Source organism: Phragmites australis, chromosome 4, assembly GCF_958298935.1.
Source record: "Phragmites australis chromosome 4, lpPhrAust1.1, whole genome shotgun sequence".
Lineage (NCBI taxonomy): Eukaryota > Viridiplantae > Streptophyta > Magnoliopsida > Poales > Poaceae > Phragmites > Phragmites australis.
Genome location: NC_084924.1, coordinates 47,347,184 through 47,371,955, shown reverse-complemented (window position 1 = coordinate 47,371,955; position 24,772 = coordinate 47,347,184). Strand labels below are relative to the sequence as shown.

At 43.9% G+C, this 24,772-nt stretch overlaps 1 protein-coding gene across 3 annotated transcripts; it reads right to left on the bottom strand.

Annotated features, from left to right (window-relative positions):
• Window positions 1–31: 31 nt before the first annotated feature.
• On the bottom strand, window positions 32–10,713 carry LOC133916923 (uncharacterized). 3 transcript variants are annotated; one of them, XM_062360821.1, is made up of 18 exons: window positions 9,843–10,707; window positions 9,144–9,341; window positions 7,740–7,823; window positions 6,864–6,923; window positions 5,917–5,961; window positions 5,575–5,774; window positions 4,956–5,453; window positions 4,694–4,787; window positions 4,418–4,609; window positions 4,251–4,340; window positions 3,163–3,225; window positions 2,987–3,061; window positions 2,141–2,191; window positions 1,899–1,976; window positions 1,484–1,618; window positions 1,277–1,303; window positions 1,022–1,087; window positions 32–712 (listed from the first exon to the last, which is right to left on the bottom strand). In XM_062360821.1, the coding sequence occupies exons 1-18, from the start codon at window positions 10,575–10,577 to the stop codon at window positions 638–640; spliced, it is 2,766 nt and encodes a 921-aa protein (XP_062216805.1). In that variant the 5' UTR covers window positions 10,578–10,707; the 3' UTR covers window positions 32–637. The 3 variants fall into 3 exon arrangements, with proteins under 3 accessions (XP_062216805.1, XP_062216804.1, XP_062216806.1); XM_062360820.1 differs by having other exon boundaries at window positions 1,196–1,303; window positions 9,843–10,705; XM_062360822.1 differs by lacking the exons at window positions 32–712; window positions 1,022–1,087; window positions 1,277–1,303; ... (1 more) ...; window positions 1,899–1,976; window positions 2,141–2,191 and adding an exon at window positions 2,222–2,628 and having other exon boundaries at window positions 9,843–10,713.
• Between the last annotated feature and the right edge of the window lie 14,059 nt (window positions 10,714–24,772).

Sequence of the window (24,772 nt, the reverse complement as noted above, 5' to 3'; positions counted from 1 at the left end):
ATTCGTTCAAGAACCCTTTTCGGACGGCCTGTGAAGATGAATGAATACAGTAATACAGCAGTGATGATGGCAGGTCCAGTCTAAGTTCTTACAATCAATAGCCTTATGGAGTAAATAACTCACACAAAACTGCAAAATGTGCTCCCTGTCAAAACTGATTTCCATCTTGTGCCCAGGAACTGAAACAATAATGTACAGAATTAAAACGGGGGACAAGGGCACTACAATGAATAAGCTCATCCTATTTACATGTTTCTTTCACTATATGCGCTCACTAGTATGGCACAAAAACAAGAACTGGAACAGAGACCCAGCTATACTACAACACTGAACATTTCTTTTCCATCTGTATGTACCTACCGACGGGCAGGCGCATCCCATTTAAAAAGACTGGGCTGCATCTATTTCTTATAACCTGGCAATTCAGAGCATCCGGACAAACCATACCATTTTTCAGAACACCTTAACCGCTGCGACTTTGGCAAAATCGAAATCCTCCACGCTCCACCTAAGCCTATGCTTTTCCTTCCCATTGCCAGATCATTCAAATGACATGTAAAGATAGCACCAGGAAGCAGACACTCTAACCACAACAGTGAGTATCACTGTGCTTTGATCTCCAGCTGGAACAAGGTTCTTATGTTTGTTCATTTTCAAATGTGGAAAGTCGAGAATCTGATAGAACAGAGAACATCTGCGTCTCCATGAAGAGCTGCACAACATAAAAAAAAAAAAAAAAGAGAATATGCAGACAGAATGGTGACACGTAACAGCACCAAAAGAGGAGAGATTAGAGAGTTGATTTCATGAAACACATATATAAAATGATAGCATCCATACGATAAGAGAGTTCTAAAAAATTAAAACTTGCTTATATATTGATACTTGGCATCTCACCTGGACAGCAAGTCTATATGTCCAGGAACCCTAAGTCTCTGCTAGTTTCATCAACTATATGTGCTTTTTTTAAAATAAAAATAAACAAAGGAATCCACTATGTAAAGGTAAATAAGATACATACCTTTATAAATGGTCGGTCCTTTGAGGGGAAGGAATCAATGAAACTGTCTTTCAGAAGCAAAGATACCTGATCAGACAGAAGACCAACATTATTCATTGGATTTTATGATGTTTCCAAGTAAAATATCAATTGGCAACATGGTGTTGAGTGAAGAACAGTGTTTGTATTTCTAACCCTGTCATTATTCGACTGTACATTTGTGATGGTATGAAAGCGCAAGTCAGAACAAAGTGATTCCAAGTAGGATGTCATTACATTTAAGAACCGCCAAGCTGCCTCCACCTGCAATAATATCCATAGTAGAATAAACAGAAAACATTTGCCATTTTTGTCTTTAAAAAAACAACTTGGATGATCAACAAAAGTTAACATGATCAAGATCTGCAAGAGAATTTTCTTCTCGACAAAAAATGAATCAGTTCCAGAAACGATAGATCTACAGAATGGAACAGAAATTAATACCTGAACTTCATTACATTTATAAATAGGGTGTCTCTTAGCCAAAGCATTCTCACATGAAAGTCTAGCATGAATTGGACTGAGATCAGAAACGAGCTCCTTGTAGCGTGGAAGTTGAGGCAACGAACACGCCTTGACCTGCATATTTTTAATAGAAAAATATAAGTTAGTGCGAGTGTGAATCTTTTCAGACTATAGCAGCACCACATAATGTATCACCATATTGCTTAATTGTATTTCCTCATAAATGCTATGTCCCAAGTGAAATATCATAAAACAGACATGATCAGACTAGGACTAGTATAACATATCTGTAGTTTTGGTGAAATTAACTCAAAGTTGATTTAGATACTCCTTCTCAAGATGGTTTTCACTATCAGCGAATATAATGTAATACCGAATAGAATGTAATACTTGCCTGATCTTTCTGTACATTGATTCTGACAAGACTCGATCCTTTCATCTTGATATCAGGAGGTTTATGTTGGACACCAGCCTGTAGAAGAAAACAGATTGCCACTCACAATTCAGCTATTACTACGAATCAATTGTAATATAATTCAAGACTGCTGACATGAACAAATTGGCAACTATGGTCACTGTAAATTCTTTATATAGTAGTAACCAAATAAGTCAGATACAAAGAATGGTCGAGCTTACAATGAAAGGTACAGGGGCATCAAGAAAGTCAATCAATTTTCTCGGCAGAACCTGAAAAGCAATAGACATTCATATGAGCTACAGATATATCACACTTGTAGGGCAGTTGGATTTGCACCATGGAAAAGGGTGTGGCGATTGTGGGCTCCGCTGCGCTGCAAATTCTTCTAATGGTTGGCAATTCGGAACCGTTGTTGGACTGTTGACCGGTTGGCGCGAAGAGGCTTGCCTCATCCGTCACGATGCCCTTTGTGTGATCAGGATGATGAAAATATCCAGCACATCCTTAACGACTGTACCTTTGCCCGCGATGTCTGGTTTCAGTTGCTCAGGCGCACTGGTCTCCAAAACCTTGCACCAGGACACCATGACACGGTATTTGTAGATTGGTGGCAACATGCGCACCGGAGCATCGACAAGCCTCGTCGCAAGGGTTTTAATTCACTCATCATTCTTGGAGCCTGAGTGATTTGGAAACACCGTAATGCCTGTGCTTTTAATGGAGCATCGCCAAGGGTTCAGGAAGTGCTACAAGAGTTTTCAGAGGAGGCCCATCTCTGTTGTTGGGCCAGGGCCAAGGGGCATAAGGCTCTTTGGCCGAATTAGGTTGAATCTCTAGTGTGGTCATGGGTCATGGTTTAAATTTATCCATGCTGCGTATGTTACTCTAAAAACATAGGTGTGAGTGGGAGTTATGGTCTCTCCTGTTGGGGAGAGTTCTTGTAATCAGTCAGTTTCTTTTTTCTTCAATACAAAGATACGCAGCTCTCCCGCATGTTCGAGGAAAAAAAAGTATTCCTGAATATAAGATAGAATCTTAAAACTTGCAGAAAACAGTAAACTTACAGGAAGTAACAAACTCTGCCACTGGAATGGCCTTATAATTGGTATAACTGACAAAACAATTGCTGACAGGACACCCTGCAGTTAAGCGTTTGAGAGAAGCACTAGAATCAGGGGAACAAGGATAGAGTGAAACATGAGCACACTGTTACAAATCTCAGGTAATTCAAAAACCATACCAGATTTGGGCATATGACCACAATTTGCTTCTCCAGCAAAACTCCAGTGAATAGTCCTAGCACCTTCAGGAGAAAATAGTGACTTTATGCACAAACAGCCAACCAAGATGTCTATTATCACTTATATATTGGAGTCAGCCTCAGAAAAGGGAAATAATTTTTTATTAAAAAAGAAGTCACAGCACTGCAACTTATTATCTCCTATTGTAAATGTCCCTTATTACGAAATGACTGATCGTAAAATCAGGTAATAATGATAAAACAAACAGAATTGCAAAATGGACCTATATTCGTGGCAAAGGTACATTTGGAAATTCCCTACATTTTTACACAGCAAAGGTTATCATTTTTTATCAAGAGCGAATGAGATCTCTCACTTCTTCCTGTGGGTTTACAAAAATAAGTGCACGGTAAAGCATAAAGTCTTATTTCTGGATTTTTATGAATGGAAAATTAAACATCACCTTCATGATTAAAAGAAAACAGTTATTTAGAAAGTGAATTTTCTCTGGTTGTTCTCCACAAGTTCAAGATGATTCACAACATTTGCATGTCCTACGCAGATTCAGTAAGGATTCTTCAGTCTCATTGGGATTTTATTAGGGAGTTGGGACTTATCCCCTCCTTTTAAAGGGCTTGTCAACCTTGGATGGTGGCGCATTTGGCTTAAAACAATTCTTGAGAAAAAGTACTCAAGAAAGATGACCCAAGCAATTGAAGAGAAAATTTTCTGACCATAAAGAAGTCCTGAGTTCAAGAGTAGATTTTTAAATTTTCTTTCCACAAGAAGAATTCCTGAATTCTGAAACCTTTTGCTACCAAAGCAGTGGTTCTCTTTATTAATTATCAGAATTTCGTGATTTGACTATTATTTGAGCTGAACAAGTCCGAGCTTGTAGTTCTTTCCTAATCCTGTGTAGAAGTAATTGGGCTGCTTCCAATTGTTGCATTCTGTGAACCCTTTTACATGGTTTCTTTTAGTTTTCGTAACCTGTTTTTTTTTAATTTCAATATAATATGCCTACATATCAGTACGGCCTTCCCCTACAGTTTCCAAAAAATGAATAGTTGGTAGGGATACAACATACACTTTCCAGAGACAAAGCACGACAAACTGTAGCCGTAGTCCATATCGATAATGCAAGAGCTTCTTCTGCAGCTGCCAAACGGGCATTGACCTACAATAAAATATCATGATTAGGTAAAGTAGGGGAATGATACTACAAAATTGAGTTGTGATAGGTCAAGCATCTACCTCATTTGTTTCTGCCGAAGTCAAACCATTGCCCAAAATTGTCTCTCCAAAACCCAACAATGATAATCCAGGCCGGGAGTATTTCACCGGCTGGAGATGTTCAAGGGGGCAGAAAACAATTTCACCACCACGAGGTGGCAGAGGAAGAGCATGGTAACCACAAACAATTTGTAGCGGTTCATTATTGTTTGCCTAAATAAAATAAAATATGTCTATGATCAGTAAGAACAAGAGCCATCTGATGGTATTCATGAAGCTTGAATATGTAGGACAAACCTTAGCCCACCCCATAACTTTTTCATCATCAACAATCATTTCATGCTTCACATTTACTTCATCTTCTTCATCTGACCCACCACCTTTGACTGAACTGTCATCCAAGATGTGTCACAGTTCACAGCGATATGTACGCCAACATAATCAGTAACGATTTCAGAGAACGGATTGAATGGTTTCATATAATTCCTAGCAGGCATGATCAATGCCATAAATTGCACTTTGCAATAGCAGGGAATCTTTTTTGAAATTTCAGGTTTACCTGTCTAAAGACTCCACACTCTGTGCACGCTCTAATCTTCTAGAGATAGGAGAATGCATGGACGGAAGATCTGGGGAAGTATGCCCATTGTCATAAATATAACTTCCTCTCCCAAAGCTATCACAACGGGATTCCAAGTTCTCTGATATACAGTCATCATATTGTTGGAAACTATGCCTTCCCTCCTCGAGTTCTCTTACATAAATAGAATCTGAAATCTCAATAGCAGATATACTTTCAGGAGAATTAGGCTCCCAGCTCCTGAACAAATATGACGACATGTCTCCTTCTGATGGAACTCCGGATGAAGAAATGAGACCTGATATCCTGTTGACAGGTACAGCATATTCTGTCCAGTCATTGTATGGAAGCCCATTTGAGGAATCAAAATCCCTGTTTACTCCATCTTGTTCTTTCACAGAACGAGGAACAGGCTCAGCCAGAGCAATTTCACTAGCAAACTGCGTTATCCTGTCAAGCCTCTCCTGTGCAATTATGCTGTTCACAGAATAGACACACAGTTATGCTTAGTACTGAATTGGAAAAGTACAAAATAGAAAATTTACAGAATCCAAGGTTATTAAATCGAAACACATATGTGTTAGATCTTAAAACAAACCTGTTTAACATCTCATAGTGTAGCTCAAAAAATGGTACCCTTGTGAGTAAACAGTAACAACGTGGTGCAGAAACCAAGAAACAGCTTGGCTTGTAGGAAGTGGGGTTTAGGGGTGAGACCGCGCCTAGTATACCTGGTGCTTTTTGCACTATTTCCTGGACACGCAGACAAACACCATATAGTGGTGCATTGTCTGATACCTGGTCCATAGACAGTAATCATAATTAAAAAAACATCAGACAAGAGTTTAAGAAGACTCAACCCTGTACGACGGAAAACGTAACATCAGTACACAGTAACTGCAATTATACAGGAATTATAAAAAGGAATAAATAAACAAACCTTAAGGGAGAAGATAAAGGACAGATCATCTCGAGACAAATGTTCCTATGTAAAAAATCGTTATGCAAGTTAGCAAGTTAAATACTTCAAAAGAAAGCACATGGCAGCTGTCGGTAAGTGCGGAAATTGACAAACTCAAGCTGGAATCACATGTGCAATAGGGAAGCAGAAGTATAGTCATTGAAGATAACATTAAGGAATACTATTCTCCACAAGAGCATCAGATTCCCATGGATATACTCCAGCTGTTAGCAGATTGTTTTCTTTGACCAGCAAGTGTTTTAAACTTTTTGTCAAAACAATTCTGTGACAGTATACTTTAGTTTGCAGGAAGAATGCAAAAGTTAGTTAGAACCAATAACATTACTCTCCAGCTCAGCACAAAAGGCCTTAAACTTATTTCCTAATCAACTGGTTTATTAAATACCACTGGTGGGCAGTAAAACACAGTGTTGAAAAAATCAGTCAGGGGAACGAGTCGATTACGGTGAAATCGGCTCAAAAATCGGCTGGCCGATTAATCAGTCTGTCATACCGATTAATCGGTTTGACCACCGATTAATCTCCTCCCTCAAAACACGTCGCATCAGTAGCGCCAGCGTCTCGCGTAGTTGCGCTAGCCCCTTGCGCCACCGCCCCTTGGGCGCCCGCCCCTCCTCAAGCCCAAGCAGCCGGCCGATTAATGGTCGACCAATTAATTCAGTTAATCTCCAATTAACTGAATTATATTGCTAGATTACATAAAAAAATAAGGTATATTCCTTACTGACAACCGATTAATGGTCGACCAATTAATTCAGTTAATCTCCAATTAACCGATTAATCCCTACTCCCCGGCCGGCCGATCAGCTACCGATCACTGATTTTTTTGAACAACGGTAAAACAGATAGCTGCCAATACCAGGAGTCCAGGGTGTTTTCTGAATCCCGATACAATTAATTCTCACCTGCCCAAATATCATTTCATTCAATTCACTCATGGATGGAGTCCTCTCTAATAAGCGAGCCTGAAATTTTGAATTATAAAAGAATCAAGAAATTTGCAGTGGATGTATCATAACAGAACAAAATGGAAAAGAAAAGAACAATTTTGCAAGAAAAAAATGAGTAGTAAATGGAACAAGGACAAACTCAATAAAAGGGTTGGTTGCTTGGTCGGTGGCATTCTCCATTTCTAAAGCTACTTAAAACTCAAAAGGATCCATAGACAAGCATAAAAAGGATATATCAGTTAGATTTTGTCTGCACTCCACTATTCAAGACGAATTTAGCTCAGACTTTAAAAAGCATAAGCTAGTAAACAAGTACAAACAAGAGTAACTAAACAAAAGTAATTATGATGGTACAAGAGTACCAACTGCCATAATTCATTAAGTGGGCTGATTAAAAAAAAAAGAAATAGAAAAAGAAAGGTGGCTAATCTCTTTTTTCTGTAAACTGGAGCACCGCGATCCATATATGCAATCACATGCAAATTCAGATAATGGATAAGCACTGTAATACCAAAATGGCATCTAATACTACTACTAACAATTATTTTAATAAATTATTCAGATTCTGAGGAAAGAATTACAGCATGAAAGTTCATCACATTACCCTTAACTGATTCTTTCTGTCACACTATGGTTTTACTGCAATGAAATAAGTTGATCATTTTACGAAAATCTAACATTTTGTAAAACTTATTAGGTAAAAGATAAAAAAAAATTGCACTAAAAAGAATGAAGCAACAGAAATATTCAGATAGCTCAGCGAACACAAATCTTGACAGAGAAAAATAGGCTGATCCCTATTCATATACCCAAGAACTTTATATAACTAACCTTTACACCTTCAGGAAAACAGAACGAGGGCAAATCAGTCTCCCTAATTTCCACTCTCTTTCCAGGTGGATACTTGTAAAGAATCTGCAAGTGACCAGTTTTTATCAGAGAAAAAAGGGTAAGAAAGGAACATACATGATTGGGTAATAGTGATCAGCACCATCGCAAAGATCACTAAGTTAAAAATACCATCCAATGTGTCACTGACATGTGTATGCAGCACTAGGCTCCACTATTCAGCCTTATATTGGACAGTACTTTCCGATTTACAAGTTTATGCAATGGGAACAAGCTAATTAATTCTAAATTATTTCTTGAAATATGCAAATGAGTCTAGAGGCCAAGGCCCTATAGTCCAATCAGGGTACACTTTCCAGCATAATCTAGAATATTGATGCTCCCAAAGCCCATGCGACCATAACTACCTACAGTCGAGTATATCTAGCTACGTTTCACCAGATAGAAACTAGTATTAGTGCACAGGAAAAGGACTTATAATATGAGACCAGATGGAGATACTAAATGCTGACTTTTCTGCAAACTAGAATTAAATTTCTGATGGAGAAATTCAGATGTCACTCTGAAATATTGCTCAACACGTATTCCACATTTTACTACTAAAATAAGACTTAAGTATGAAGAGCCAAAAAAGCACCGCAGTGTGCTCAATTGATTGATTGAGCAAAACCAGCTGTCGAGCCCCTCCCTCCCATCCAAAAAGGTAGTTATATGATTTTTCACCATAGGGATAGTGTGCATCTGTTAAAAAATGAAGCTGAGCACAAGCTGCATTTATTAAAAAAACACTAATGCATTCATTGTCCTCAAAGAAGGGCTCCCACATGCTCACAGATTTTACCATACTGCAGACAGTACGGGTGCTCTGTAAGCTTTGCCATACTGCAGAAAGGGAATCGACAATGTACAACTAGAACAACTAAGTAACATGAACTTGTGATGATATATGGAATTCTTTTTTACTCGATGAACTAAAAGATGTGTACATAATCATGCCGACAGACCAGCAAATTTGCATGCATCGTGAATACATGCAGTGTTTCAGTCATTACTAATTAGCATCTGAACCTTGGGGATTTCTTTACAAACAATATATAAACTTGGCATAATTCAGCTACCCAGCTACAAAATCGAAGCACCGATCAATATTAATCACACCCTAATCAACTTCCAAAAATTATCTACTACATTTTACATAACATGTAATCTTTACCTAGCCAAAAGAGATTATATCCGGATATGACTAAAATTGTCGTCGTAATCTAGAGTCAAGTGCGGTTGAACTAAAGTTTGGTATCAGAAAATAACAGAGATAATACCACTGCATCCAAAACTGAGAGATATTTCCTCTAAAGCGACAATTCTTCATTCTTTAAAGCAACATACCTGGGGTTCCATAGATGGCATAGGTCCATGAGACTGAATTCTTCTAAGATCTACTATCTCTGAGCGTGCTACATTAGATTCCCAGGCTTTCTTTTTTGCAAAAGCATCCTCAATTACTCTAACGTTTGCATAAGAATGGAGACCAACTACGAAAAAATGTTCAAAGAGCGATGTTGGTTCCCTATATTGCTTATGACCCTGCAAGAGTGGAAATAAATAGCTTATTGACAAGCGCACGTGAAATTACATACATATAAAAATATTGGGAGAGAAGCTAAAAGATGAACACTGGAAGCTAAAACAGTGTTATGTAAACTCTGTCTGCATAGGAAGCTAAACAAGGAGTCATTGTGCATTGGCGCCAATTAGAACTCTGTCCACAGGTATTTTCGATGTGATTGCGTGAACCTGCCGATTTCAAGGTGATGTTATGTAAACTCTGTCTGCATAGGAAGCTAAACAAGGAGTCATCATGCATTGGCGCCAATTAGAACTCTGTCCACAGGTATTTTCGATGTGATTGTGTGAACCTGCCGATTTCAAGGTGAAGCTAAAACTCTCAAGTTATTTGCGTTGATTTATCTCATTAGTTTTCAGATATCCATTCAAATCAGTTTTGAGTCATCCCGCTAAGCAAAAGTTGCATACAAATGAACAAGTATCATAAGCACGACTGAGCAAAACAGGTGAGTTCTATACCTGCGCCTTGGAGTGGATTTGATACCACTGCCGCTTCTGATTCGCCATGGCCTCAATGTTCACAGTCGTCCGCAGCAACTGCTCCCTGGGGCTCCTCTCGCCACCTCCTCCACCTCCAATTGGCCCCCACTTCCACGCGCGCTGCATCTGCTGCCTGAACCGCTGGAAGCTGCCGGTCCGCACGTGCCGCGCCTGCTGCTTGATCTGCGACAGCGGCGAAGACGACGTCGACGTGGCTGAGCGCGCCGGGGACGATGGCGCCGATTGCACCCTCGACTTCGGCTCCTCCCTCCATAGTGATCCTGACCCCGGCGTGGCCATCGGATTCTCATTCTCCTCCGCCCCCATCGCGCGCTGTTCCGACGGCGATGCGGCGCTTCCTGTATCCACCCTCCCCGGCTCCTCCCTCAGTTCAGAAACCGATGGAGACTCCTCTCCCTCCATAGCGGCGTGCCCCGACGCTGAAGCCGAAGGCGACTCGCAGGTTTCCACTTCCTCCGCGGCCGCCGGCCCGTCGCCCTGCGATCTCCACACTGACGACGACGAGGACGGCGAAGCCTCCGCGTCGGCCTCCCCATCGCCCTCGCGGCATGCCACCGGCGACACCGAGGCGGTCGACGACCCCTCCACTGCGTCCTCGAATGCCTCCGCCTCCCGCGGCGACCTCCCTTCCTCATCCGCCTGCCCGCGCGGCTCCGGCGCCAGCGAGGCGGCGTCGCCGGAGAGCTCCTCCATGCGATCGAAGCTTTGAAGCCTTTATGTTGTGCAATGTAATGCGAAGGATCAAACACAAACGGCACGGCAGGGGAAGAGGAGGAGGAGATCATTGGGAGTAATAAATATCTAGGAAGAAACGAACATATCTCCTACTTGAAAAGTCAATAGTTATTCTCAGGATATATTTTCTTTTGCTTCTTAATTTTTTCCGCCCGTGCCGACTGGTGGGTCACGTGCTCGTCTTCTCTCCGTCACCCTGGGCTTTCCATATCCTTCTTCCCTCCCACTCTTGATCTGTCCGGGTGCATCGCTCCTAATTCTCTCGCATCACTCACATCCTCCTCCCCCTTCCTCGGCAGTCGCCTTTGAATCTAGCCACATCCACTTCCAAACCTTGGTTAGCCTCCGCGGGATGGACGAGAGGACTAGGAGCTCCTCCTCGTGTCCCTTAAGCACAACTACTTCGACTTTAGCTTCGACGCCAAGTACCCCAGGAGGGTGTCATTGTCAAAGGGGGACTTCAGGAGGAGGAGGAGGATCTCCTTGCGGACTCTGGCAACACAGGCTAGGTGGAGCCGGACCTCGATAACCTCATCTTGCCCTGGGTCCACCTAACAGTTATATTATGACTTCTCACTGATAGATGGGACGGACCCACGGCTTGTAGGATTTTAGTTGCTTTCAAGTGTGGATGAATTTGCTTAGCCTTTTTTCGGAGGGGATGCGTTCTTGCCGGTCAAAATGGAATATCTCATTTTTGGAGGTTCTTTAGTAAAAAAAATTAGCAAAAGTTTCACGCAAATGCATTTTAATTCTAATATTTTAGTTTATTTTTATTGTTTTTTAGTGGTAGAGTATTGTCAATATAGCTGAAAGAAGATACTTCCATGTTCTGCAATGGAGGGCATGTTTCCATGTGAAGTATATTTAGAGTTTTGAAGGAGTAACACGGTTTTTTGAAAACTACTATAGTATTGAAAACTCTGAGGTTTTTTAGAGTTTTAAAAAATCCACTCTCCACCCGTTTTTTCTAAAACAGAGCTCATTGCTCTCTCCTATATGCGTCGCACCTTGGTTTTATCAAAACTGTAAAAACTGTGATATTGAAAAAACCATAGTATCTAAGGAGGGTGGCACTGAAAACTGTGATTTTCAAATAATATGGTTCATAAATACTGGCCCTGCATGAACAAATTACGAGAGAAAATTGCGATATACCACTTAAGGGAAGTAGCAGCGAATGTAATGCAAATAGAGAAAGAGGACTGCCAGCCTTAAAGGGAACAATTAAAAAAGAGATTACCACTTTAAGACATTGTTTAGCTTAGATAGGCTATGCGGCAGGAGTAGGATAACCGGTTGTTGACTAGGGATGCAAGTGTCGTATTTAATAGATAGTTTTAGATTATTACTTAGTTTATTTATTTTTACCTTAATTAGGTGAGAGTAAATCTTTAGTTCATATTTATGAGTTTGTGTTGACCTAAAAAAAGTATAAAACGTGCATCCCTGGTGTCGGCCAAGTATTATTCCATGCTTAGTTCATTGTAACATTATATCGGGATATTACGAGGGTGTTTCTGCAATGTGGACGCATCACGTGAGACCGCGTTCGCACCAAAGACCAACCCAAAGAGGCGAGCCAGAGCCTTTCCGGCACCGCCGGACATTTTCTTCAGCTGCCGCGCGCGTTTGGTTGGTGTGGTCTTCACGGGCCAAGGAAATGGAAGGTTCGAACCGAGCTACAGGAGGCTTACATGCAGCTGCAGCAGCCCGTGGGAACCGGGAGCACGTCGTGCCGCGCACCATGACCCACAAATACCAAGCCACCCGGACCTCATGGTCAGATTCAAGGTAACGCATGGCAGGCAGGCAGGCAACCGGCCGGCGCGTCTGGCTGGCAGACAGCAAAGGCACTAGTGGCAGTTACCAGTTTGCTATAAGTCTTCACCGTTTTGGACGGTCTGGCTGGCAGACAGCAAAGGCCGGGACATAGTAAAATCTCAAGAACAGACCGTGTCGGGCCTGCCAGAAAGACTTGCAGGGATATACAGTTAAGCTGTGAAAAGTGGAATGGAGAAGGAGGCGAGCTGTAGCGGCAGAACTCACACGTACTCTTGTCCGGTGGTAAACCAGAGAAGTTACTACGACTACGAGCAACGGCGACCACAAGTAAAAGGTTGGAGCATGCAAACGGCAGCATGCCATTAGGAACCTTGCCTACTCTGGAGGAGCATCTTCTTGCCATCACCAACCGGACAACAGGTCAAGTAGCATTATAGCAAACTGGTAGCTGCCACTAGAGACATCCACTTGAGTAATCTATTCTGATAAAAGAAAAATATTCAACGGGCCACTACGAGTGTTCAGTTACATCTCACTTTCGGTTGCTTGCGTCAACCAAACGCCCAATGTCTTGACTGCTAGTTTATCATCTTGAAGTAATGTGATGCCTACTTCATCTGCAGCAAATGCAACGGGAGCTAACAACCAACAAATAAAGCGAAGGATGAGCAGTGGCAAAACTCACTACTACCTCCAAGATAACATTATCAGATCACATCACCCAAAAGTCGATGGGAATTAGGATGGAAGACTAACTAGTGCAGAAGTAAGATTTAGTGACCTCTTACATAATCACAGCACGTTATATTGTTCGTTAATTGTTCTTGTTTACAGTAGCATTTTCGCTTGTTCAAGTACCGTTACTCTGTGTGTGTGTAACAGTAGCACTTGTTTTCGGAAGAAAAAGGTAGTTCTTGCTCTCTAAGAGTTTCCGGCCCACACTGCGGGCCAGAAAGCCCATAGCTAAAGCATAACAGGGTGAAGGTTGGGCCAGAAAGCCCATAGCTAAGGCATCACATCAACGTGACATCACCAGCGACTGATTGACCTTGAAAGATTATCTACAGCTACAGCTCAGAGAATTCAGAGTTGCAGTTTTTGCTTCACCTTCAGCGCACGGCGTCCACTTCACCACTCTGACCTCGCCGGCGAAGACAACGCCGGGCGACCTGAGTGAGATGGTCTTGGCCTCGCAGTTGCAGCGAATGTGCCCTCTCATCTTCAACGACGGGAGGTCCTAGACAAGCACAATGCCATCGCCGCGTGACACCCTCAGGACGGGCTTCTTGTAGGGATCATACGTTCCATCGATGGCGACAACCCGTTCGCCTTCTCTGTGGACGTAGTGCACCTCGAGATCGAGGTCGTCGTGATCCGGCTTCGCCCGCCAGACCTTCATGGTGCCGCAGCAGGAACTGCTCCTAGCACAGCAATGCGGTCATATGTGGTGATCCAGTCGGTGCACCCGAGCCTGGTCAACAGTCCAGTCAACATAATTCTTTTAATTAGGTAATTTTGTATTTATGTCCTTAGACTTATTTGTTTTTACAAAAAGGCCCATGCCACCTACTGCTTTTACAGTAAAGCTCTTAGACTTTCCTACTTTTACATTTACATCCCTAGACTTATTGTTTTATTACAAATTAGTCTCTAAACTTTGCTATTTTTACATAAATGCCATGATCAGTTAATATTTTATATTTATCCCCTTTAGTTTTATTTATTTACATATAGGCCCATGAATTTTTATATTTTTGCAAATAAGCCCCCAAACCTTTACTTTTTACATATAGGTCCATAAAATTTTACAAATAAACCCTTAGACCTTTCTGTTTTTTTCCAAATAGTCCATGTTCTTTTATAGAAAGACCCATGTAGCTTAAAACCCTATAATTTTTCTGTTATAGTTATGTTTTAGACGATTCTTACGTTCACGCGATCGTAGTGACATGTACTTTCTGTTAGTAAGCTTATCTTAGACTTTTGATAGAGTTTGGTGCATTATTATTAGTTGTTTGTGCTTGTTTGTTTCCTGTATTCGTGAATGCAATAGGAGACGAGCAATGTGTGAGCTTGCAAGAGCAGATCTTCAACGTTTGTGAGCAACCTGCTATTGAAGGCAAGTGTCCTTGACCACATCGATCCTATTGTAGGAAAGTATCTCCTTTATTTGTTCTATTGCATGTTTGTCAATATGAATCACATGTTTAGGGTTTAATAGTAATTTCCAGATTATCTTTGTCACGTGTGTTGGAGTCGCGGAGTCAAGGGTAGACTTGCATAGCTCCGCTGTCATGGATATAGATGTGTTACTTAATAACTGATTAACTGTCTATGCAACATAAACATGTTTGGGTAATCTTTTGTAACAACATGGATCATAGAGATCTAGCCAGGGTGGTTGGTTGGTATGACTGTTGTGTGCGTATTGGGTAATGTGCGAGTACCCGCTTTAGATCCTAAGGACTGGTTTGTGAAGCATGTAACATGTCTCAACAGTACAACCACGTAGCTAATATGAGTACGATCTGACTAAATAATTAGTTGTTCACCTAACTATGTATACACCAGTTGGCTGTTGAGTGTCATAAGAGGGGGCCTCTGTAGTGGATGGAATCCCTGTTAACGATGATACCTTAGTAAGTGTATACATATTAGTAGGCACTTTGTAAAGACCTTGTAGTGAGACCCTGAAAGTGTGAAGCAACACGAGAATCACGACTAGTGGGTAAAATTGTACAATCTCTACAAAGAAATAAAACTAATTAATCAATCGTGCTCACTGTCAAGAGCGGCTTGGACTTCTTCATGATTATTGTGAGTCTTGGATGGTTGGTTTTGGTAGTTGGGTGGTGGTGACCCGATGAGTTGGTAGCTGGATATGGAATACCTAGTAAGTTTGGTAGTTAGATGGAATCCGATGAGCTGTATCTTTTAAAGTATGTCATCACACATAGTAAATAGGACTGTTGTAGTAATCTGTGACATCCTAAAAGGGGTGAATTATGACACTTAAAACTATTCGGCTCCAAAAACTTCACAAGATAAACATATATCAAATTATATCTAAATGTGCTATAAGTTTATCTAGTGTGTCTACTATACTGTCGGAGTATTGAGTAAGTTGGGTATCCCAACTAATGGGCTCCACGAGGGGTATGACGATCGATGGGGGATATTTCCTAAACCCTGGACCATCACGCGACCAGGTCCAACCTCGCACGACCAGCCTCCATGCGATACTATGATATCCCGCAACCAACCCTTGCTGGTCGAAGGGTCGGTACTTACCTAACCCATTTAATCGTATTTATTGCTATCTACTTAAGTATTTTCATTCCCCAGACACCCCATCCAATGAACAAAGTCATGGCCGACGTGGTTGGGCATTGTCCCGTCATGTAGTATTAAATGCTATGGATGGGGCTTTGCGGCCAGACGCAGCAACGCACAGCTGACGAGATAGGATCTGCAGAATGACCAGGCAACTGGATGGTTTTGCAGGTAGACTCGCGGGACACAGGTATATGAAGGCTTGGTAGACAATCTTATGGCGCACGATGATGAGACGGGCCGGGCGGCCAGGGAAGGCAAGTGTGGAGGCGTTCCATGGTTGGGGCAAGCACTCAAAGCTCTCAGGGCAAGGTAGGCTCACCCGGTTCTCTATGATATGATCCAAGAGTTAAATATCTAGCTAGGCATGGGTATGCTAATCGGGGCCCACTTGTAAGTTATCCCTCTCTTTGGTATATAAAGAGAGAAGGATCTGATTTGTAACAGAGGATGGGTAAGCGATTCACAAGCACTCATAATAAAACACACAGAACGTAGGGTTGTTATCCTTCGGAAGGTTTGAACTTGGATAACCCCGGTGTTTTTGAGTTCAACACACACACACACCGACGAACGCACACCTTCAGTGTTGTTCACGCACCTTTCGACCGGTACACCCTGGAATCATTGTCAAGAATTAACCCTTCGACCGGTATAAGTATCAGGACCGGAGTCTCCGGTCTTCATCGGAGTCTCCGGTGTCTCCAGATTTCCTACATAACCCCCTGCCCGAACAGCTCTTCCTTTTCATCTATTCTCAACTCCTCTCTCCCAAAAGCACCCTCTCCGGCGATTTTGAGAAACAACCAAGGAGCTTCAAGATTTGCTTAGTTTCTCACTTGGATTGAAGGCCGGAATCTCCGAAAATCCCTATTCATCAAGATCCCTGGAGGATTTTTGCTCAAAAGGTACTTTTTCCCCAAATCTTCCCGATCTATCAATGCCGTTGTCTAGGATCGTTTTCCCTTGGTAGAATAGCTCCTAGCACCTCCTAGAACTCATCCCTAAACCAGTTTCAACTCTCGTCGGCCGAATCTTCCAAAACCCTAAGTTTTGGGAGATTTCTCGGGCTGACCGGAGTATCCGGTGTTCACTGGATACTCCGGTATCTGCCTGTTTTTCAGCAGCCCTTCTTTAATCAGTTTTCCTCACATCCATATTTCATTCTATATCTCTTAGGGTATTTGCAATGGCCGGAGATTGTTTTGTGAAGGGTCATACTTTCGAGAGGAAGAAGAAACAAAAGAGTGACCCTCGCGCTCAAGAAGCAAGAGCACCGGCACATTCTGAAGATAGTGGAAGTGGGCACGCAAGCGGTGAAAGAGTCCGCAAAGTGGCCTCAGGCAGAGGTATTCACATTAAAGGAGGAGCCACTGAACAATATGAAAGGGACATTGTGACCTTATACCGGACCAAAACTCAAGCTATAAGAGGCCGAGAAAGTGCTAAGGGAAAGGGCTTAGCTAAAGTGACAGCGGGAAGGGTAAGAGGTGGAATGCCCTCTAGGGAAGAGAGATGCAAAGGTGTTGCTTCAGAACACTCGTCTGAGTCCGAGGATAATGAGGAAGAAGAGTAGGCTGATGAAGTTATTGAACCTTTGAAGCTTCATAGACCTCTGAGAACTGCTAGCATCTTCGACACTCCAAAACAAACGATGAACTACATGAAGCATGTATCCAAGGTTGTTAGTGAGAGGTTGAACAACACATATGATTATGAGAAAAATGTTGCAGATCATCGGTTTTGGAATGATTTTCAGGGAGATTTCTATGAAACGGTGATCTTGGCCAAGAAGAAGCCGATTACTCCTATGCAGTGGATTGACTGGAACTATATGGCTCAGAAAGATGATCCCGTGTTCAATGAGGTCATTGCAGCTTGTGAGAGCAAGAATGTCAAAAATATTATGGCTTTCAGGTATGATTGGTGCGAGGAAGTTATCGCACAGTTTTATGCTACAGTGTGGTTTGAGGGATCTGAGAATCCCGTTATGCATTGGATGACAGAAGGAGTGAAGTACAGAATTAGCTTCAGAGGATTCGCTCATCAATTCCATCTTGATGCTAGAGATACATCCAAAGATCAAATTCACAATGAGGATCAGCTGACTTTGGAAGAAATTAGGTTCATGTATCTAAATCATGGACAAGTTGAGTTTGGAAAGCTTACAGGGATAAGACCATTCTATCGTTGCTTAAACTCCCTATTTTGACTCACCTTGGCGCCTAAGAGTGGGGATGCAACAACAGTGCAGAGTATCTCCAGAAACCTCCTCACCGCCATGTCCAATGACCATGCTCCCTTCAATGTGGCGCACTTCCTTTGGGAAGAGATTGTGTTTACATCCAAGTCACCAATCAAAAGCTGTGGATATGCCCCTTACATTATGTTTATCATTGAGAGGGTGTCCAAGAAGACCTTTGTGAAGGAAGTAAAGCATGAACCCTATCGGATGAGGCCCCTGAACATCCGAGCTCCTTCTCCATCGCCATCACCTCCTCGTGCTTCTCTAAGCTCACGACAGTTTGCCTCGAGACGTGCTCCTCCTCGAGGGTCATCGTTCATCAAAAGCGCTCTCAAAGCAATATTCAGAGTGTGCACTCACAATGCTACTCAAATCAAAGAACAAGGTGTTCGCTTAAAGAAAATGGAGAAGTGTCAGAAAGAGATGTAGACCTCTATGAACCTTCAGCCACCTTGTTCACCCATCGCTTCGAATGAAGCGGAGAGTGCACCGGTTGAGTTTGAAAACCTTTAGGCATAGTATGATGAAGCCCAAGCAGCTGCAGAGAGCTCTCAACATCAAGCGCAAGATGACTCCTCCGACGCCGTTCCTAGCAACGACTCTGAAGGAAGTGATGATGAAGAAGAGGATGATGATAATGAAGATGGCAGCAGCGATTAGGCTCTCTCTTTTTGGTGCTTGATGCCAAAGGAGGAGAGAAAGTTATCCATTCCCTAGTTTCCTTAGTTTTCTAGCTTTGGACTCTGTTTAATTCTTAATCGTTGTTGGACAATTGGACTATTGTTTGTGATGAATCTTGTGCTCATTTAAATTTGTAAGACTCTTATGTTAGTGTGATGATTGTCGTACTTTCTTAAGTTAAGTGTGTTCCATATCCTGCCATAAAGCATTTTGTCTTCTTAAGATTGCATCCCACGAATTCTAGGATATAGGGGGAGCTCTTGCGAATTTAAATCTTGAATATGTGCATTTGTGTATAACTCGAGTTTAAACCAATGCACACATTTAGGGGAGCTCACCATATCTTCTAGAATTCAAAATCCTATTTCATATATCTTTGTGTAAGTTTTAATCGTGTTGTCATCAATCACCAAAAAGGGGGAGATTGAAAGTGCATCTAGGCCCCTAAGTGGGTTTTGGCTTATTGATGACAAAACGATTAAGGAACTAATATGTTTATCTAAGTTATGAACAGGTTTAAGTATTAGTTGAAAAGAGAAGTGACGTTTGACGCCCGTCAAAACAAATGGAGAATCAACGAAGAGTACTCAATAGGATTTAAATTCTTTTATTTTTGAAATTGAGTCTAGGATAGCCGCTCTATTAAGAGGGTTGCATTTGATTGCTTGGTTAGTGTCTCAATGCTCAAAATATCCCTTAGAACCAACTTGTTGAGAGACACAATCACCCACGGACACTGTCGGAGGGTTAACTCCTATCGCAGGGATCCTGAGGGACCCCTTTTAAAGATTCGGCCGGGGGGATGATCCTGAATATGTTCGCCGGAGAAATAAATAGGTATAAATGCGATGGCCGGTGGGGTGGAACGATCTAGTGCGGAACGAAGTAAATGCGCTGGTGTTTAGACAGGTTCGGGCCGCACTGAGGCGTAACACCCTACTCCTGTATGGATACTATAAATGCCCTGAGAATGTCCCTCAAGGATGTTGCTGGTTACAAGAATGTTTGTCTATCCTAGAGCCTGAGGCTCCTTGTTCTTCGGTCTGCATGTATCTGCTTCTCTTCTCTTCGCTACTTACTTCCTCTGGGATCTTCCAACCTTTTTTTCTCAACTTGTTTTTGTCCGTGCTGCCGGCTGCTTTAAATACCCGCCGGCAGTAGTGTGCCCCGAACGGGGGGGGCACGAGTTTCAAGGTACCATAAATGGAAAGGGCATCATCATAGCCTCTGTGCGAAGTGACCGGGGGTGGAAAATGCACTCCACGCCCGGTCATCCGTCACCATAAATGCACTGGCAACGGGCGCCGTGGAGAGGGCCCACCGGGCAGCCGCAGAGCGGCCCGGCGTGCCCGCCCTGTCTTGTTCTCCTGCCACAGCAGCGCGGCAGACAGAACGCCTCGGCCCTTACGACGTTATCCCAAGACGGGCCGGATGGCACGGGATGGGACCCGTGCATTTAATGACCCCACGCCCTCCTGCCAGAATGTGGCAGGAACTGACACCGAGCGTGACGGGAGCAGTTGGGGGTGACAGGCCATGCACGCTCTTTAAATGCAGCCTTGGGCCTTTGACCGGCTGATGACTCATCAATGGGCCCCTGCGGGGGCACTATCAGGGGGCTCTCTGAGTTGTCGGGGAACTGAGTGCTCGGGGGTCACTGTTCACCTCCCCGAGCACTCTCTCCCGAGAATGCCCTTTCTTGATCCTCGGGGAACCGAATGCTCGGAGGTACTATTCACCTCCCCGAGCACTCTCTCCCGGGCACACTTGTACGGACCTTCGAGGGACCGAGTGCTCGGGGGCCGCTGCTCGCAGCCCCAAGCACTCTCTCCCGGAACTTCCTTCAGCGGGTCCTCGGGGTACTTGGGTGCCCAGGGGGCTACCGCTCGCGGCCCCAGACACACTTTTTCCGGTACTTAGCTTTCTTGATCGTCAGGGGACTCGGGTGCTCGGGGGTCACCGTATACCTCCCCGAGCACTTTCTTTCCAGCACTTAGATTTCGCAGATCATCGGGGAACTTGGGTACTCGGGGACCACTGACTGTGGCCCCGAGCGCCCTCTCCCGGGACTTAATCTTTTTTACCTCACAGAGGAAACTCCGCGGGATGGCGCCACGTGGCAGATTGCTGGCCTGGCCTCGGGGTTCGGGGACCCCCGGTTCCTGATTCACCGACAGACACTGAGTTAGTTCTGCAAAAATTCACTGAGTCCGGATACTCCGGTGTTCACCGGATACTCCGGTACTCAGTGTTTAGTCCGGAGTCTCCGAGGTAGACTCCGGCAGAGAGTCTCGGTTCCGGTTTATTTTTATTGGAAAAACACCGGAGTGTCCGGTGTTCACCGGATACTCCGGTAATTCATGGGTTATTAGACTGGAGTCTCCGAGGGAGACTCCGCCAGAGAGTCTCGGTTAAGTCTTTATTTTAATTGAAAAAGACCAGAGTCTCCGGTGTTCACCGGATACTCCGGTAAGAGGTTAAGTTTTAACCGGAGTCTCCGAGAGAGACTCCGGCAGAGGTGTCTCGGTTAGCTTTTAATCTTTTTAATAAAAAGACCGGAGTCTCCGGTGTTCACCGGAGTCTCCGGTGTTCACCGGATACTCCGGTACCTGGAGAGATCGGAGGGTCCGGCTAGTCTCCGGACTTAGTGTTTTTTGGAAGCCCTGTCAGGACCGGAGACTTCGGTGTTCACCGGAGACTCCGGTAACTTAACAGAACTGTAACGGCTAGTTCTGACACGTTCTGTGACCGTTCTGACGCCGTTTTTGGAATTAGGGCCGGATAATCCGGTCAATTCTGACAGAACAGTAACGGCTAGTTTTTTAGAGAGGGCTATAAATGCTCCCACACCCCATGGCATTTAGAGCTTGCTGTTGCTGGTGAACTTTAGACCTCTTGAGCACTTTAAGAGCATTCAAAGACCCTTCAAGCACCTCTAGTGCAAAGTTTGCAAAATTTAGAGAGTTTGTGTTTGGAGAGGGTTTAGCCACTTGAGCATTGAGTTCTTCCTCGAGCACTCGCTGCGATCATTTCTCTTGAAGCTTCGTGCTTCTAGACGGCAAGGCTTCGCCCGTAGAGCACCCAAACTTGTGGAGTGCCACGGAAAGTTTGTAAACATCTTCGAATTGAGTAAGAATTTCTAGCTTGATTTTGGTGGTCGCTAGAAGAGGATAGGGTTGGAAAAGACCTGGCTCTTTGTGAGCTCCTCAACAGAGACGTATGCACTTCTTTGTGAGGTGACCGAACTCCAGAATAATCTCTTGTGTTCGTATTCGTGCAATTTGTTTTATCGTGTGAAATTTGTGATTCTTCATACAAATTGCTTTAGTGATCATCTTGCTAGTGTTAAGTGTTATTTTAGCTCTGTGATATCCAGTAGACCTAGCTTCAACTTTAGATTCTAGCTACTTGCTTTAATTTGTAGTTGTTCTAGATTTCCTGTATAGACCGGAGACTCCGGACTAGACCGGATACTCCGGATCAGATCGGAGTATCCGACCTTCACCGGAGTATCCGGTAGATTTAATCCGTTGTTTTAGTTTTAATTTTCAGAAAAGCCTATTCACCCCCCTCTAGGCACTTTCACCCCTCCAAAGGGGTCAGCCGGAAGAAGAAGAGGAAGAACAAACGTAAGGAAGGACCGTCAGCCATCATGGTGGTCGATCAAACCAGCCAACCACACTGACGCTTCGAGAAAAAGGAGGGAACAAGGGTCATGGCTACTGCCCGATCCACTGACCTGACCGAGTATAAGGTTGTGCGGGGCATTATCGACAAGGAGCTTTGATGGAGTAAATCCATGCCCGATGAGGATGGTGAGGAGTCATCAGGGATGTGATCGAGCACAAGTTATCAATGCAACCTAACGCGCGACCAGTCAAGCAAAAAGCATATTGGTTCGCAACCGATTGAAAGGAAGCACTTCGTGATGAGATCGATAAGCTCCTCGAAGCAGCCTTCGTCCGAGAAATACAGTACCCAAAGTGGTTGGCTAACCCAATCATGTCCGAAACACATAATGGTAAGTGGAGGATGTGCGTCGAATTCACTGACCTCGACAAGGCGTGGTCGAAAGATCTCTTCCCTCTACCTCGGATTGACCAGCTTATCGACTCAACCACCGGCAGCGATCTCCTAAGCTTCTTGAATGCCCGTTTGGGGTACCACCAAATTAGCATGTATATGGAAGATGAGGAGAAGACTGCTTTTGTAACACCCACTGGGGTCTTTTGCTGTGTCAAAATGCCTTTTGGTTTAAAAAGCGTTGGTGCCACTTACCAGCATTGTATTCAGCTTATTCTTCGACCACAGCTCGGTAGAAACGTCGGGGCATACGCGGATGATGTGGTCGTGAAGAGTAGAACCAAGGACGATCTGGTCGTGGACCTCTAGGAAATGTTCGACAACCTTCGAAAATATCGCATGAAACTGAACACAGTGAAGTGAACGTTTGGAGTCCCATCGGGGAAGTTGCTCGGATTCCTCATTTCCAGTCAAGGAATAGAGACAAACCCTGACAAGATCAGAGCCATCAACCAGATAAAGTCCCCGACCAGGCTAAAAGAAATCCAAAAACTACAGGATGTGTGGCAGTATTGAGCAGGTTCATCTAAAAGCTGGGAGAGAAAGGGTTGCCGCTCTTCAAGCTCCTAAAGAGGAGCGACCACTTTCGCTGGACATCGGAACAGAAACGGTCGTCCAAAATCAAAAAAGGTACCTCTCCTCCCCTCTTGTACTGACCGCGCCTCAACCAGACGAGCAGCTCTTGCTCTATGTTGCATCCACTCCATAGGTCACGAGTGCAGTACTGGTCGTCAAGCGAGAAGGTCTTCAGCAACCAGTGTACTACATCAGTGAGGTCCTACACGACATGAAGGCTCGGTACCCACAGGCTCAAAAGCTGCTATACACCATTTTGATGGCTTCTCGCAAGCTCATACACTTCTTCCAGGCCCACAAAATCAAGGTAACCTCCTCGCTCCTGATCAAAGAAATTCTCCACATTAGGGATGCGGTAGGAAGAACGACAAAGTGGACAATAGAGCTCGGGGAGTTTGATCTCCAGTTCGTCCCCCGAATAGCTATCGAGTCTCAAGCGTTGGTCGATCTTGTGGCTGAGTGGTCGTCTTTTGAGCCCGAGTAGGTACAGCGACCAAAGGCAGATAAGCACAGGACCATGCATTTCAACGAGTCGTTCACGTAAAGGAAACGGGGACTGGAGTAGTCCTGACCTCACCAACCGACGACATCCTCAGGTATGTAGTTCAATTATGTTTTCTAGTCACAAATAATATTGCGGAATATGAGGGTCTCTTGTCTGGAATGCGTGCAGTCTCTACACTTGGGATTAAATGCCTGTTAGAGATAGGGGACTCACTAATGGTTGTAAACCAAGTGCATAAGGAGTTTCAATGTTTTGATTTAATAGTGACGGCATACCTCGCTGAAGTGAGGAGACTGAAGAGATATTTTTTCAGTTTTGAAGTCAGGCACGTCCCTCGCAAGGACAAGTTCCTAGCCGATGAGATGGCCCGTCTAGCTTCCTCTCGCGAACCTGTCTCGATCAGAGTCTTTGAAGAAAGACTCACACGACCATCCATCACGATCTCGGGCAAAGGTGAAGGGGATACTCTGCTTGGAAACAGAGCACCAGAGGCAACACCTTTGGAGGCAACGCCTTCTTCGGTGCCGTCGAACTCGGGTGGCCATCATATGATCGCTCTGCTCGATTCAGGTATGACCTGGATGGATCGGATCTTGGACTACCTTCAAAATCGAGTAATCCCTGACGATGATGTGTTAGTAGAAAAGGTCTCGCTGCAAGCCCGTAGATACTCCATGACAGAGGGACACCTTTACCGCCGGGGGAGCAATGGCCTTTTACTAAAATGCATCACTCAGGAAGAGGGGAGAGTAGTGTTCTCTGATATCCATAGAGGCATATGTGGTAGCCACGCTTCACACCGCACTCTGGTCGGGAAAGCGTTCCGGCAAGAATTTTATTAGCCCACTGCTCTCCAGGATGCTTGCGAGCTGGTGAAACAGTGCAAGTCATGTCAGTACCATGTTGCACAAACCAATCTACCAGCCCAAGCATTGTAAACTATAC